General features: G+C 53.3%; 1 protein-coding gene across 3 annotated transcripts in view; it reads right to left on the bottom strand.

Annotated features, from left to right (window-relative positions):
• ARHGEF19 (Rho guanine nucleotide exchange factor 19) overlaps positions 1–13,031 on the bottom strand; it is a 33,563-nt gene extending 20,532 nt beyond the window's left edge. The window contains exon 1 of one of the 3 annotated variants that reach the window (XM_065575462.1): positions 12,618–13,031. In XM_065575462.1, coding sequence (XP_065431534.1) covers positions 12,618–12,622 — 5 coding nt within the window. In that variant the 5' untranslated portion in view covers positions 12,623–13,031. Of the gene's footprint in view, positions 1–8,902; positions 9,166–11,198; positions 11,222–12,617 lie in introns of those variants that run through there. The other 2 variants (XM_065575464.1, XM_065575463.1) reach the window with 2 other exon arrangements.
• Between the last annotated feature and the right edge of the window lie 1,893 nt (positions 13,032–14,924).

Here is a 14,924-nt window from a genome sequence, read left to right as displayed (position 1 = left end):
AATTCTAACTCTCATCTCTATCTTTTTCCTTTTATGAATAAACCTTTAGATTTTAGATTCTAAAGGATTGGCAACAGCGTGATTTGTGGGTAAGATCTGATTTGTATATTGACCTGGGTCTGGGGCTTGGTCCTTTGGGATCAGGAGAACCTTTTTCTTTTACTGGGGTATTGGTTTTCATAACCATTTGTCCCCATAACGAGTGGTACTGGTGGTAATACTGGGAAACTGGAGTATCTAAGGAGATTGCTTGTGAGACTTGCAGTTAGCCAGTGGGGTGAGACTGGAGTCCTCTTAGTCTGGCTGGTGGTTTGCCTTAGAGGTGGAAAAAACCCCAGCCTTGGGCTGTAACTGCCCTATTTGAGCAATTTGTCCTGAGTTGACACTCTCAGTTGGGTTCCGCCAGAACCGCATTGTCACAGTGGCGTAGTCGTGCTTGGATCCACAGAACCAGGTCAATTAAGCTTTGGGTCAGAACCCCACGCTATCCAAATTTGAATTTTGGGATTGAGAGTTTTGTTGGTTAAAGAGCTGCTGCAATGGCTGAGCAAAGAGCATATGAGGGACTTGGGAAAAAAGCCCTGGAAAATTTGTGTTCAGAAAAGAGGATAAGCTTTAGAAAGAAAGCTACAAAGGAAGAATTGAGAAATCTGCTAATAGCCAGTGATCAGGGGGCAAGAGCACAGCCCTTACCTGAGGCTGCAGAAGATGCAGAAAAAATAAGGATGCAAAGGGTGACAAGTCAACTGCAATTTGAGCATGAACAGAAGCTGGCAGATCTTCGATTGCTGGAGAAGCACAAAATAGCAGAGTTAGAAAGAGAGAGAGAGAAAGAGGCTGCTGAGAGAGAGAAAGAGGCTGCTGAGAGAGAGAAAGAGGCTGCTGAGAGAGAGAAAGAGGCTGATCAAAGAAAGAAGGAGGCTGAAGAGAGAGCCCGTAAGGGGCGTTTAGAGCTGCTCGCTGCTGAGCAGGAGACTCACAGGATGGAACAGGAGACTCACAAGATGGAACAGGAGACGGCCAGACTTCAGCTCCAAGTAATGGAAGAGCGGAGAAAGTCATCCCCACCTGGTACTCCACTTCCCCCCCGCCATGAGAAAAACTGGGAAAGGATGTGTCCCATTTACAATGATACTGAGGATATAGAGGAGTTTTTGTCTACCTTTGAACGCCTCTGCAATCTGTACCAGATCCCTGAGGGTCAGCGAATGCCTGTCCTGCTAACCAGACTGACTGGAAAAGCCAGGGAGGTGTTTAATGACTTGGGGGAACAAGAAGCGTTAAATTATGAGCGGTTTAAGGATTCTGTGTTAAGGCGATTCAAGGTTACTCCTGAATCTTACAGAGTTAAGTTTAGAGAGTTTAAAATGCCTAAGGATTGTACTTTTGTAGAATGTGCTCATAAGCTGATGGGTTTTGTTAAAAAGTGGGTTATGGGAGCCAAGGTTCATGGGAGTTTTGAAAAACTGCTGGATTTAATAACTTTGGAACAGTTCTTAGACATTGTGCCTGACAATGTGAGAGCAGCTGTGTGTGACAGGGACCCTGAGTCAGTCCTACGGGCAGCAGAGATTGCCGATGCCCATACCCAAAACAGGGCTCGAGAAGGGTGTAAAACCCCGGGGAAAACTGATCACCAGTCTCCCCAGTTCAAGAGGAGGGAAGGATTTAAAAATAAACCTGACTCTTCTAAAGGAGTTCAAGGGGGCCCGGAGGGTAGGAACTCGCATCCCCAGCAGGTTACATGCTATCGCTGTGGTATGCTGGGCCACATGAGACCAGACTGCCCGACACTGAAGGGCAGCCCAAAACCAGCAACCCCAAATGCCACGGCCAATGCTAACCCTGTTGTTGTAAACTCACAGGCAAGCCACACAGAGCCCAGCATTGGTGCCCTGTGTGCAAATGCTGTTTCTGTTGTCTCTGAAGGATTTGACCTTAAAACTCACATTAAAGCTAAATATGGGGGAAATAATGCAGAGTTTATTAGCAGTGCAGAAGTGAATGGAGTGAGGTGTATGGCATGGAGGGACACCGCAGCAGATATTACTCTGGTTAAAGCAAGTCTTGTCAGGAAGGAAGATTATTTGCCAGGCGAAGATGTAACTGTTGTAGCCTTATCTAAGTATTTTGTCAGGGTGCCTTTGGCTAAAATCCACCTGAAATGGAAGGGATTGGCGGGCACCATGGTTGTGGGAGTAAAAGACATAATCCCTAAGGATATTATGATTGGAAATGATATTAAAGCTATGGTCAGTCAAGTCAATACAAACCAGGCACAAGAGAGGATTGATCCTAAGGTTGTGCCTATGGAGGGTTTCTCCAAAAGTTTGTCTTTGGAAAGTAGCTGTTTGGCTGTGAATGAAGTTTCTGAATGTCTATCTAATGTCTCAGAAGTAAATCTGGAATTAGATCAAGCGAAGGGAGAGGAGAACAAGGAGATTTTGGATGAGCCTAGGCAGTCTTGTGAGCTGATGGCTTTATCTAGTCAGCAGTTTGGGAAGGCAAGGAGAGTGGAAGATGAGTGTCCCTATACCTTATCTGTTTCCTGTGCAAAGAACAGTGACAATGAAGGAAATGTGCCTGTGTCTGTCAGGGGTGTTGACTTGCCTATGGAGGAAGCTACCCCAGTCTCCAAGCAGTTGTCTGTGAACAGCCCGGTGTGCTGGGACAAGGGAAATGAGATCCCAGATAGTATGTCTAGTAAAGGAAAATGCGTCTCCAACTCTTTTTTGTCTGTGGAGCAGACAGAAGGTGCCTTTCGGCCTGTGATGGTTGAGAGTAATTTAGTTGTCTCAGAGTTGGTTCTGGATTCAACCAAAGCCCAGGAAGGGAATGGTCCTAAGTTTGCATCTGCTGGGGAGAATGGCCCCGTAACTAGGTTGCATCCAGTTAGTGGCTTAGCAAAATCCCAGAGACCAAACAGTTCTGGTGCTTGTATTTTGCCTGTTGCTCATGTGTGGTTGGAGAAGGGTGTAACAACTCTGTCTGATCAGGGTGATACCCTAGCCAGGGCACAAGGAGAGCAGAAAGGTAATTTGGTTGTGTTACCTACGGACAGTTTAACAACTTGTAGCAAAAAGGAAAAAATTCCTAAGCTTGTGTGTGGCAAAGAGAAGGGAAGTATTTCTAACCTTTTATCTAGGAAGTCTATGGGTTTGCCTGAAAGGGGATTGTGTAGAGATCTGCCTGATGGGCCAAAGGTGATCCTGAATGTAAGTAAGACCCAGACAGAGTCTGTTGTTGCTCAGGAAAGTGTGCCTTTAGAGCAAGCCCTAGGTGAAGAGGGTAAGGGCAGAATTTCTGTGAGGGGTGAATTGCTGCTTAGAAAAGCTCCTGGAGAAAGGAATCCTCATGGTACTCGGTGCAAGCAGTTCCCTGCAATTGAAGGGTGTGAGAGTGATTTAATCAGGGAAGTTTCAGTTCCTAGCAGCCAAAAATTGTCTGTTGTGAAGGGATCCACTAACTTTCCTTGTAAAAGATCCAGTGTGGGTAGCTTTGAGAAGGTCTCAGAGGAAGTAAAAGTTGTTAAGGGATTGAGGCATCCCTATAACCAAGTGGCTGTGTGGGGCCAACTTGTTGGGGAGACAATGGTGTTGGAACAGGAATGTCTCCTTTCTGATTCTTTAAATGAGCAGTTTGTGCTTCAGGGTTTGAGGACAGATTTGGTTACTGATGTGTCAGAGCAGAGCAGTTTTATGGCTAAATGCTTGAGGATGCGGGGGAGAGGAAGCAAACTCTCACCCGCAGACTTTTTGGATTTGTGTGGTATCTCTTTAAGACAGAGTCCAGCCTTGGAGATGATAGCAGTTACGAATATGAAAACTGGTGGACTGGCTCTGGTCTGGGGTAGTGCAAATTACTTGCCTGGCTGGGAAAGGAAGGACTTGCTAATAGCTGTTAGCACAGAGGGCCCACCCCATCAGCCAGTGAATTCTGTTAAGCAAGAGAAATCAGGGTTTGATCCTGCAGGACAAGGAGGAAAGAGAAAACTGAATTTTGCAAAGGGAAGCCACAGGTTAACCCTAAAATGCCCAAACTCCAATGGTATTGAGCCAAAGGGGTGGCATGACAAACATGACTGTAGATGGACACTTGCAATGAACTTGTTGTTATTGCTAAATTTTGTAATTAATGTGTTGCTATTGCCACAAACTGTAAAAATATACAATGTGCCTAATCTTTTGGAAAATTCCTTGAACATGTTAAAAGGAATACATGAGAACACACGTTATGTTAAAAGGCCTTGTTACACTGGGGTTTCACAGGCAATGCATATAAACAATATGGGAACTTTTCACAGGGGAGAGGACATTCCAGACCTAATGTGCTGTATGAAAAGGAAGACTGAGGCACACTACCATATTGCTTTCATGGCTAAATGCCAAGATTCCTGGACTATGAAGAACATTAATATCTGCATTTATTCGATGTTAATTGGGTTCCAAACATTGGCCCGAGCTTGTATGGATAAAGTAGCAGTTTTCTTTAGCTCTTGGCAAGATCACATGGCACATACAGGAACCATGCTGCCAGAGCAGATCCAATCCACTATTGTTCTAACTAAGTGTTACCTTGAGTTTGTAAAGAGGTTCAATCATGTTATTGAACATGACTTTGATGAACCATTTCTGTTATACACTGGTATGGCTTCTAACCCAATACTAGCTGTAGTGAGACAGAACCCAGGATGGGGAGCTCTTGGGATGCAGTCAGTGATGTTTGTGTCATCCCTTCCTGCATCAATTTTGCGTTGGGGGTGTGACGTTATTGACATAAACTGGGACCGTATAGATCATTGTTGCAACCAAGGTCCTGTAGTGGCACCCAAATCTTGTATAAAGGGGGTCAAATGGGGTGTCCAGGACAAGGTTATGGTTTACTGGTTATGATTATGCTGTCTAGATGTGTGTATCAGTTTTGTAGTTGAAGTTATGAATATTGGCTCTATACTGTCTGTATGGCAAACTTATGCTATGCTTCTGGGTGACATCCCAGACAAGCTGAGATTAGCTCTGCCTAGCCTGCTTGATGGCCCATTAAGGACCATCAGCTATACAATGGACCCATTGAGAGAAGGCAGATACGCCTTGTACCTCAGCAAAGTATGCAGGGACTGGCCCATGTGACTCCAGACTCCATGTTGCTGTAATCTTCCACAGTAAGAACAAAGAGGTGATCTTACACCTGGAAAAGACTATATAAGGCTGATGCCTGATCTCCATCTTGTCTTCAATCCTGCTTCTTACCTCTGGAGGAACTTTGCTACAAGCTGAAGCTTTGAACAAAGGACTGAGGACCCATCCCAGCGGGGGATGTATTCCAGAGACTTGATTTGAACCTGCAGTTTATTCCATCGCTGCTGCAAGCCTGAACCAAGAACTTTGCCATTACTGTATGTAATTGATTCCATTTAACCAATTCTAACTCTCATCTCTATCTTTTTCCTTTTATGAATAAACCTTTAGATTTTAGATTCTAAAGGATTGGCAACAGCGTGATTTGTGGGTAAGATCTGATTTGTATATTGACCTGGGTCTGGGGCTTGGTCCTTTGGGATCAGGAGAACCTTTTTCTTTTACTGGGGTATTGGTTTTCATAACCATTTGTCCCCATAACGAGTGGTACTGGTGGTAATACTGGGAAACTGGAGTATCTAAGGAGATTGCTTGTGAGACTTGCAGTTAGCCAGTGGGGTGAGACTGGAGTCCTCTTAGTCTGGCTGGTGGTTTGCCTTAGAGGTGGAAAAAACCCCAGCCTTGGGCTGTAACTGCCCTATTTGAGCAATTTGTCCTGAGTTGACACTCTCAGTTGGGTTCCGCCAGAACCGCATTGTCACACCCTCCACCCAGGTGAGGTGGACGTGGTGCTGGTGGGTAGCAGGGAGTGCCCAGAGGAATTGGTGGGGGTGAGGGGGGCACCCACACTTTGCCAAGGGGGGTTGCAGTCTAAGGGGTCTGTAAGGAGCCCCAGGGGCTTCTAGGTCCCCAGGTGGCCAAGGGCCAGTGTAACCCGCTCTCCGGTATGTGCCTGAGCCACAGGAAGTAGGCATCTCTTGCAGCGCCCGGCTGTCCCAGTCACAACCCAGCTGGTGGCCGTCCTAATCCCCTCCCTCAGTGTGCTGGCTAGGGACATGGACCTCGCCATCGCTACTGCTGGGCCGTTCTCCGAGGGGGGGGGGGGGGCAGCCAGTGCAGAATGCACCAGACCCCGGAGGGCCGTGAGGTGCCCCCTGTTGGCACAGGGCCCCTGCGCGCCAGGTGCTGCCCTGGTTGCTTCCCAGTGCGATTCCAGGGGCTCGCTTTAATCCACACAGCGCCCCTTAGCGGCTGGGTGCTCCCTTGGATCTCCACTGTCCCCGGGGGCTTGGGGGTAAGGGAACAGGGCAGGCTTCTGGAGCTGGAACCAAGCCAGCGGGCCTTCCCCGGGGCCCAGGCACCCTCCCACTCCTGCTGGAGCCGGCATAGTGCCTCGGGGCTTTGCTGAGGGCCTCCGGAGGTGGGGGGGGTCCATGGGTGCTGCCAATCCCAGCCAGGCCCCCCAGCCCTGGCCAGCCAACCCTGGAAACTCCTGGGGGGCAACCTGTCATTAAGAGCTGGAGCGTCCCTCCATGGTGGTGCCAGCCCCCCGCAAGGCCCAGAGGAACAGGAGCCCGAGGAAACATCCGCCCCCTTCCAGGCTTGCCAGGCCCCCAGTTCCTGATGGCACCAGGGGCCACAGAGTCGGGTTAGAGCCAATGGCACCAACCGGGGCTCCCAGCTCTGGGTTCTCGACCTCGCTGCTGGCCTGGGAGCCTTGCAAGCTACTGATGAAGGATCCTGCAGGATGTGCCTGGTGCAGTAACAAGCCGAGGGGCAGAGCTGCCCTGCTGTGCTCTGTCGGGAATGGCCCCTGGGCGGGTTAAGACTAGATCCCGTTTCCTAGGGCTCTGAAAGCAGCCAGGGTCTGAGTTCACTACGGTCAATGGGGCAGGTCCCCCTGGCATTAGCACTTTCAGTGAGCAAGATGCCGTGATTTATTCTTTGTACAACAGTAGAACCTGGGGCCCCCAGCCGAAACCAGGCCCCCATTGTGACTGTACAAATACAGACCCCGAAGAACTTACAGTCTGACGGGACAACCGGGGCCAGGTAAACTGAGGCCTGGAGAGGGGACGCGATTTGCCCCAGGGGACCAAGCAGGTCCTGGGCAGCCCCAGGGCCAGATTCCAGGTGTCCCGGGGGCCAATGCCACGCCCTGGCTCACTTCACACAGGACACTGGTACTTTCAGGAGGGAAGCGGTGACTCCTCTGCACGAACGAAGGGACACTGCTCCGGGCGAGCTCACGGTACCAGCGTTTGCCCTGCGTTCGGCGACACCGAAGGACCTTGGAAAACCTAAAGGGCTGCTCCCCGTGGCGGCTGTTTGATTTGTCACCTTCCCCCCTGCTCAGACGGTGAAACCGATGCATGGCTGCCCAGGTCACACCCGTCACGGACTGGCTGAGAACCCTTGCCCCATGACCCTGGGGACTGCGTGGGAGTCGGGGAGTGGGCGGCAGAGAATTCAGCATGAGGTCTGTTCACACGGTCAGTACAACTGGCCACTCCTGGCTCTGTTACTGCCAATGCGGTGAGCTGTGTCCACACACAATCGTGCTGGCTAATCGGCTTTGTACCTTGCTAGGGCAGGGTGGAGGAAGGGCTGGGCGGGAAGCAGGCAGCTGTTGCTACAGGGCTCCTGTCATAAACATACAGCTAAGGGTAGCATAAAATCCCTCCTTTCCCTGTAAAGGGTTAGGAAGCTCAGATAACCTGGTTGGCACCTGACCAAAAAGACCAATAAGGGGAGAAGATACTTTCCAATCTGTGGGGGAAGGTTTTTGTTTTGTGTTCCTTTGTTCTCTCCGGGTCAGCGAGGAATCAGGGCAGGGAAAATACATCTCCGAAAGCCAGACCTGAACTAAGCCTCTAAGATTACAAATTGTAAGTGATGGGAAGGAAATGCGTTAGATTATCTTTTGTTTTAGCTTGTGAATTGTCCCTATGCTAAGAGGGAGGTTTATCCCTGATTTTTGTACCTTTAAAGTTTTGCCTAACGGAGAAATCCTCTGTGTTTTGAATCTGATTACCCTGTAAATTACCTTCCATCCTGATTTGACAGAGGTGCTTCTTTTACTTTTTCTTTATAATAAAGTTCTGTTTTTAAAAATCTGATTGGTTTTCAGTGTCCTACAAACCCAAGGGTCTGGTCTGTGCTCACCTTGGTTATTCTCAAGCCTCCCCAGGAAAGGGGGTGAAGAGGCTTGGGGGCATATTTGGGGGAAATAGGAACTCCAAGTGTCTAACTCACTTGGTGGTGGCAGCAAGACGGTCCAAGGACAAGGAAGGGATTTGTGCCTTGAGGAAGTTTTTAACTGAAGCTGGTAGAAATAATCTTAGGGGGTCTTTCATGCAGGTCCCCACATCTATACCCCAGAGTTCAGAGTGGGAGGGAACCCTGACAGCTCCAGTGGGGATCCCTTGGCTCTGCCGCCCAGTCCAGGAGCACAGGGACTTAGCGAGGGTTTACTGTCCCAGCCAAGCTCACTAGGAACCGAGCCCGGAGGCAGCTGAGACCCTGGCACAATGCACTCGGGTATATCCCATCACACAGAGAGCCAGGACGAAGGAGGACGTGCCAGTCCAGTGACCCAGGGGATCCCATCTGCCGGGGACAGCCCTGAGCCAGCCAAAGCCTCTGCAGAGTATGGCCCACAGGTGGAAACCAGCCATGTTTAGCTCCAGCCCCTTCACTACCTGGTCCCATATTCAGTTAACGCTGGAGCATGCACAGAGCCCAGTGCTTCAAACCCTCCCAAAGATCAAGCGCCCATTTCAACGGGGTCACAAGGATGTAGCGAGTGACTCGCTAGGACTCACCAGTGCCTGGCCCCGGACCTTCAACACCTGCATGTCTGACCCAGCCCTTCCACCTGCCCTGGAGATACAGGGAGTTCACGGCAGTTTGCTGTGTGGGGAACTTTCAGGAGAGACCCCCAGACCGAGGTCCTCTCTCCCTGCAGTGGACAGGCCATGGGGTTTGCCGAGATGTCCTTGGCCAAAATGACTCCTTCCCCAAGCTGTGCACCATGCTGTCTGTGCCCTACCCCAGACCTGGCTGCATTTCCGCGGCACTGTGACGAAAGGTGCTAGAGAAACGTAAAAGATGCGGATGAGGAGGCTGGGGAGGCCAGGACTGGTGCAGCCTCGGGGCTAAGACCAAAAAGTTCATCCCAGAACCCTGCCTCGGCTGCCTGTCTGCCCCCGGGCCAGGCTTGGCTGGCTGGAGCACTTTTCACCTGCCACCGTCATAGGTAAAGGCTGGAGTAGAGTTTACTGCCCAGCCAGGAACGGAGGCCAGGTGCGGATCAAAGCGCTGAACAGTAAACACCTTGGCAGTGGAACGCCACCTGCTTCCCCAGGACTCTCGTGGCGGCGCTGGGCCCAGGCACACAGCCAGAGCCCGCCCCAGAGGCAGGTGTGTGGTCCAAATGTAATGCCAGGCAGATTGTGCCAGGGCTGGAAGAGGAGGGAGAGTCAGAGGGGAAGGTGAAAAGGGGACAGGCAGCAGGGGAGAATGAAGAGGAGGGAAAAGCCCAGGGAAGGAGAGGGAGGGATGGGAAAAGGAGGGGAGAGAGGGATCAGGAAGGCAGTTCAGGGAGCACCAGAGAAGCCGGAGCTGGGCACAGCGAGGGGGTGGGAAGGGGAGACTGAGCCAAGCGACACGGCAGAAGTTTGCAAAGGCTTTTTATCCAGCTCCCATCATCCTCAGGGGCAGATCTCACCAGACTCGGCAGCGATCGGTACCTGAAGGTGAGTCCCCCACCCAAAAGTCAGGGCGCTGCGGGAAGTTACTCAGTAGCGAGGACTCGAAGCCAGTGTCCCAACACCATGGTAGGGGGCGCTGTGCTGCAGAAAGGAGGGGGTGACTCAGTTTGCGTCATCAGGGCTCAGGGGAGGGTAGTCCAAATTTGATGTTGTCTGAGTAAGGCGTTCCTGAGATCCAAGCCCCCTACAAAGACCACACATTCCCCAAATGTGACAGCTCTTCTAACACGTGGGCTCCAACCCTGGCTCTGACCCGCCCCACTCTGAGGCCTGCTCAGGGCTGATCTCGGCCGGTGCTGGCACTTCCTGCCCCTTTGGAGAAGCGATATTGAAGAAGTGAATCGGGGTAAAGTGTGGAACTATGGCACCAAACAGAGCAAAGACCAGGGCTCTGATCTGATGCAAGGCAGGGGACTTGCAGAAAGCCAGCTGTCAGAGCACGCTGCCGTGCTGGGGTCATTAAACCTGAGACCCATCCACGCTTTGTTAGCTGACGTCCAGCTTTTCGCGAATGGGTGTCGGGCACATTGGCTGCATTCTGCAGAGGCTCCTGTTCAGAGTTTTGCCCTCAGAGCAAAGCTTCCAGGTTAAGAGCTGATGTTCCAAAATGCTCCAAAAATCCATAGACAGACTCCAGTTTTATGGCAGCAGCATTGTCAAGGAGCAGAGCATTAAACTCAAGGGAAGATGAAAGACAGTAGCTTGCAGCATCATTCCCATAATGTAATCCTGGGTTTCCTGAACAATGGGACTGAGTGTGATCAAAGAAAAGCAAGTCGCTGCAACTCTCGGCGGCAGCCTGATCAAAGGGGTCGCCGTGCACCAGGAAATGCACCCGTCACAGAAAGCCCTGTTGTCAAGACTGGCACAGTGCCTACCTTGACTAATGTGGTGCCAGGATTCTGGCTTCAGTCCAACAGCAAGTTATTTTTCCCATGAGAAATCAATGCAGAAAGCAAAAATCCAACTTTTGACACCAATCTACACAAACCAAGGGATGCCCCCTGTCAGTTACACCCCTCAAAGGGCTGTTCCTTGGGAAAGGGGGTCTAAAGGAAATGTCAGACACTGGGAAAATGTTCCTTACCCAGCCCTTATTAAAACAATCCTAGCAAACCTCACTCGCCCCCAAGCTATTGAACATAAACCAATAGGACTACAGAACTGCTTGAATTAAGCAGGGCACAAACTAAGCATTTAAAAACAATCCTCTAGCCTCACAGGCAGCATTTCCGAAGACCTTTTCCACCCTGTTAAAATGGAAACCGTGGTGCGCCCTGCCCTGGGGCTTGGGACAGACTTGCAGAAGGTTCCCGGCCCGTCAGCCTGGCCTTTGAGGGTTTCTGACCTGAAGCAGGGTTTTGCAGCAGCAAGCGGAAGGAGCTCTGCGTTGTCCTGCAGGGCTCATGGGCTCGGTTCTACTGTTGCATCTCTAGGGGAACTGTGCCGGTATGTGCGCTCCCTGCCAGCCAATCCCTCCCCTGTTCCGCTGCAGCAAACTGTGCAGGGCAGTTGGATGCAAATAAATGCTGGGATTCAAATCAGTGGAACCCAACACAACCGCCTTCTCCCAGTCCTTCCTCAGGGCTTCTGATGGCACCACCCCTATTGAGCTATTCCCTGCCGCTGTTGCCAGCTCCAGGGGGCAGAGTTAAGGTGAATGAGGGAGTGGGGTGTCCTTAACTCCGTATTTCCCAGTTTTCAGAGAGCTAAGTTTAGCAGTTCTCCCTGTTTCAGAAGGGCACGAGGCAGCGCTGGGCAACCTGAGATCCCTGTTATTTAACAGAGGAGAGGGGCATAGTGGGCGACTTCCCCAGAACTAAGGTGCCCACGGGGCCCAGTCTTGGAATTAAGGCTCTCAACCTATTCCTGTTCTTCCATCGGCCACACAACTCCAGCCCGGGTTCTTCTTCTCTCCCGGGAGGGGATGGGAAGTAAAATATATTCCAGCTGGGCACGGGTTCCCCTCCCGAGCTGGCTTTAGTGCAGGCAGCAGCATGTGGGACACAGGGAAATCCTGGAATGGAGTTGCGGGTTCCCCTGAAGTGGAATCAGGGAGCAACACTGCGCTTCCGACCTGCCAAGTTCTGCCCCCGCGCTGGGGCTGGGGGGAAGATCCAGCAGCCCCCTGGGCATACAGAGATCTGGCCCAGCATGGCCGGGTTCTTAGAGGGGTTCGATGCCAACCACTGGCCCAGGGCTAGAACTCCTGGGTCCCACCAGCTCCTCCACTGACCTGGATGCCTCATGTCTATACGCTGGCGAGGGGGCTCCCGACTCTCCCTGGGGGGCTGCCCCAGATCGCCTCATTTGGAGGGTGGAACCTGGCGGGGACCCAGAGCTCTGGCTCCGGCCTGGGCCCAGCGTCTCCCCTGCAGCCCGAGGCAGCTGACACGAGCCAGCCACGGGGCATTAATTGCAGGCTAGATGTCCCCTTAGCTACAGGAGCCACATTGTCCCCTCCCCGCGCGGCTGCCAAGCGCTCAGCCTGGCCCGGGTCCCGGGCGGGCTGCCCCTGCCCTTTCCCGTCTGTGCCCCCAGCCCGGGACCTCTCCCCTCCTGCTGCCCTGCGCTGTTAGGAGCCCGCGGTCCAGCCCCACGGCCCCGCTCGGTGGGGCTAGCGCTCGCCACCCGCCCACTGGCCGCACGTGGCATCCGAAGCACAGGACGGAGACCTGCCCCCCGGTCCCGGCGCCCGCCCCACCCGGGGTCACATCTCTCGGCTGGGGCCGCGGGGGGAGGAGAAGGGACCGGCCCGAAGCGGTACCTCATCTGCGCGCCGGCTCCCGGCCTCAGCTGTCCCCGCAGCTCCCCGCAGCCCCGGGGTCCATCTCAGCCCACCGCCGCTGTTCCCCCGAGCGGCCCCGGCCCACAAGAGACGCCGGGAGCAGCGGGCTCCTCAGCGGCCCTGCGCCAGCCTGGAGCCGCCCCGCATCTCCCCCTGCGCCGAGAGATTTGTTCGCTTCATCTCCGGCACCTGCTGGGGCCGCCTGCGCCGGGGCTGGCTCTGGGTAGCCTGGGGCCGCCGCTGGCGTGTGCGTCGGAGTCCCTCGCTGCGCGGGCGCTGGAGCCCGGCGGAGGAGGAGGGACCGGCGGAGCGCGGGGCTGCGCTGACTTGCCCGCTGGCTTCCCCACTCCCCGCCGCGCCCTCCCCGCTGCCCGGGGGACATGTCTTCGCAGCAAAGCAAACAGGTTTGGCCGGTAGCGAGGGAGGAGGCAGACGAAGCCGGGAACGGTGCCAGCGGTGGGGCGGGTGCGGGCGAGCGGCACAATAGCTGCCCTGTGCTCCGGGCAGGCTCTGGAGAGGGCCCGGCAAGGCGGGAGGGGGGAGCCGACAGCCTGCCCCCGGGTAGGCAGAGCGGGCAGCAGACAGTCGGGCAGTCCCCAGGGCCGGGGGTCGATCCCGGCTCTGTCATTAGCCTGCTGGGTGACCTTAGACAGGTCACTTCCCTCCCGTGCCTCGGTTTCCCCCCTCCTGCAATAGGGGGGTGATGCTCCCGCCCGCCTTGGCAAAGTGCTAGATAAGAACCGGGGGTTGCCGTTGGGAGAAATAACTTTGGAGCCCTGCTGGGGGCAAAGAAAACTTCCGAAATATGCAAGTGCCGGTCCTGGAAGCCAGCCACATCCGAGAGGTGTGAACTGACTCTGGGTGGTAACTCGCGCCCTACTGCTGCCAGCGTGAACGGCACCAGGGTTAACTAGTTCACTGCCTGGGGAGCAGGCGAATAGAAACGATCCTGCCTCATCCGCCTGGTCTCTCGAATATCCTGGGGCCAACAGGGCCACCACAGCGCTGCCCGTCGGAGTGGAGGTGCTTTAGCCGGGCAGGTTGGTTCCCTGAGAAAAAAAACATTCCACTGCGCAAAGTGTGGGGTGTCACCCGCAACAACGTTATGGAGCGGGCGCAACAGACAGCCCCGATCCCGTGGTGATGGGCCCTTCCGAATCCGGAGCGGGACTGACTCAGAGCCAGGCCCCTGGTCTCTTCCCTGCCCCTCGTGCACTGAACGGAGTCTGACTCCAGAGTCCTTCTTGTGTTTACACGTGGGAGTGCGAATTAAACACCCACCCGCCAGATACCACTCCTGCAATCCCCACCACTACCTGTGCCAACCCCTTCCCCCCCCAAGCGCCTGGAAACCAGGCCTTTCCCATCTCCCCAGCGCTGCGGCTGCACCAGGAACATGAGCTGTGTGCACTGACACGTTGTAATTAACACGTCATTGAAACCCCTCCCCTCACAGCACCTGGTGCAGACACAGAGAGGGGTGTTTAAGCCCAAGCCCGGGTGAGCTCTGTGGGCAGTAGCAGGGACAGGTTCCCAGCACAGCACCTGGACTGGAGGGGAGGTGTGTGAGCCCCTCATCAAACAACCCTGACCGGCTGGGTACTCACTCTGGAGCTCTGCGGCTCTCCAGTGGGCCATGGTCTTACATTCACAGCACACAGAGAAGTTAGATAAAAACATTAAAACACTCTAGCTGGAAGGGTTCGATGTCACTTCTCTTTATTGCCTAGAATCCAGATTGCTAACGCACAAGAACCCCAAACCAGAGAGAGACAAAGCAGGCTGCTCCCTAAGAGAGGCACAATTCACCCCACCTTCCTTTAGGGTGGCTCTCTGCAGACTGACTTCTAAAACCAGATTCAGGCCTCCCTGCAGAGCCCCCTCGCCTGCACGGCGGGGTAGGAAAAAAACATAGGATTTAAAGTGACAGCCTGTCATTTTGACACCCTTTTCAATACACCACAATGGGAACCTCGGGAAAGCCTTTGTTCTCTTTAATAGATGCCCTTGAAATCACAGAGTAACTGAGTGAAGAGGCCCTCTAGGATTCCCCAGGGGAACGCTGTGAGGAAGTAGCGATTTGGGGGGTTCAGACGTTGTGGCCGGGGTTTGTTTAAGTTGTGGGTTGTGGGTCAGTTCACATACCAGACACAAACACACAAACAAACTCGCAAGGGCTTGCTACTGGATCTCTGCTTTCCAGATGGATTCCCAGCATCTGTTCAAACACACAGAGGGGGTGGGAAACCATGCAAATAATTTCCTAGCGCATTTGTGGGATTCAAA

Source organism: Chrysemys picta, chromosome 21 (assembly GCF_011386835.1).
Source record: "Chrysemys picta bellii isolate R12L10 chromosome 21, ASM1138683v2, whole genome shotgun sequence".
NCBI lineage: Eukaryota > Metazoa > Chordata > Testudines > Emydidae > Chrysemys > Chrysemys picta.
Note: the sequence above shows the minus strand (reverse complement) of the source record. Positions and strands in the feature narration are given on the sequence as shown.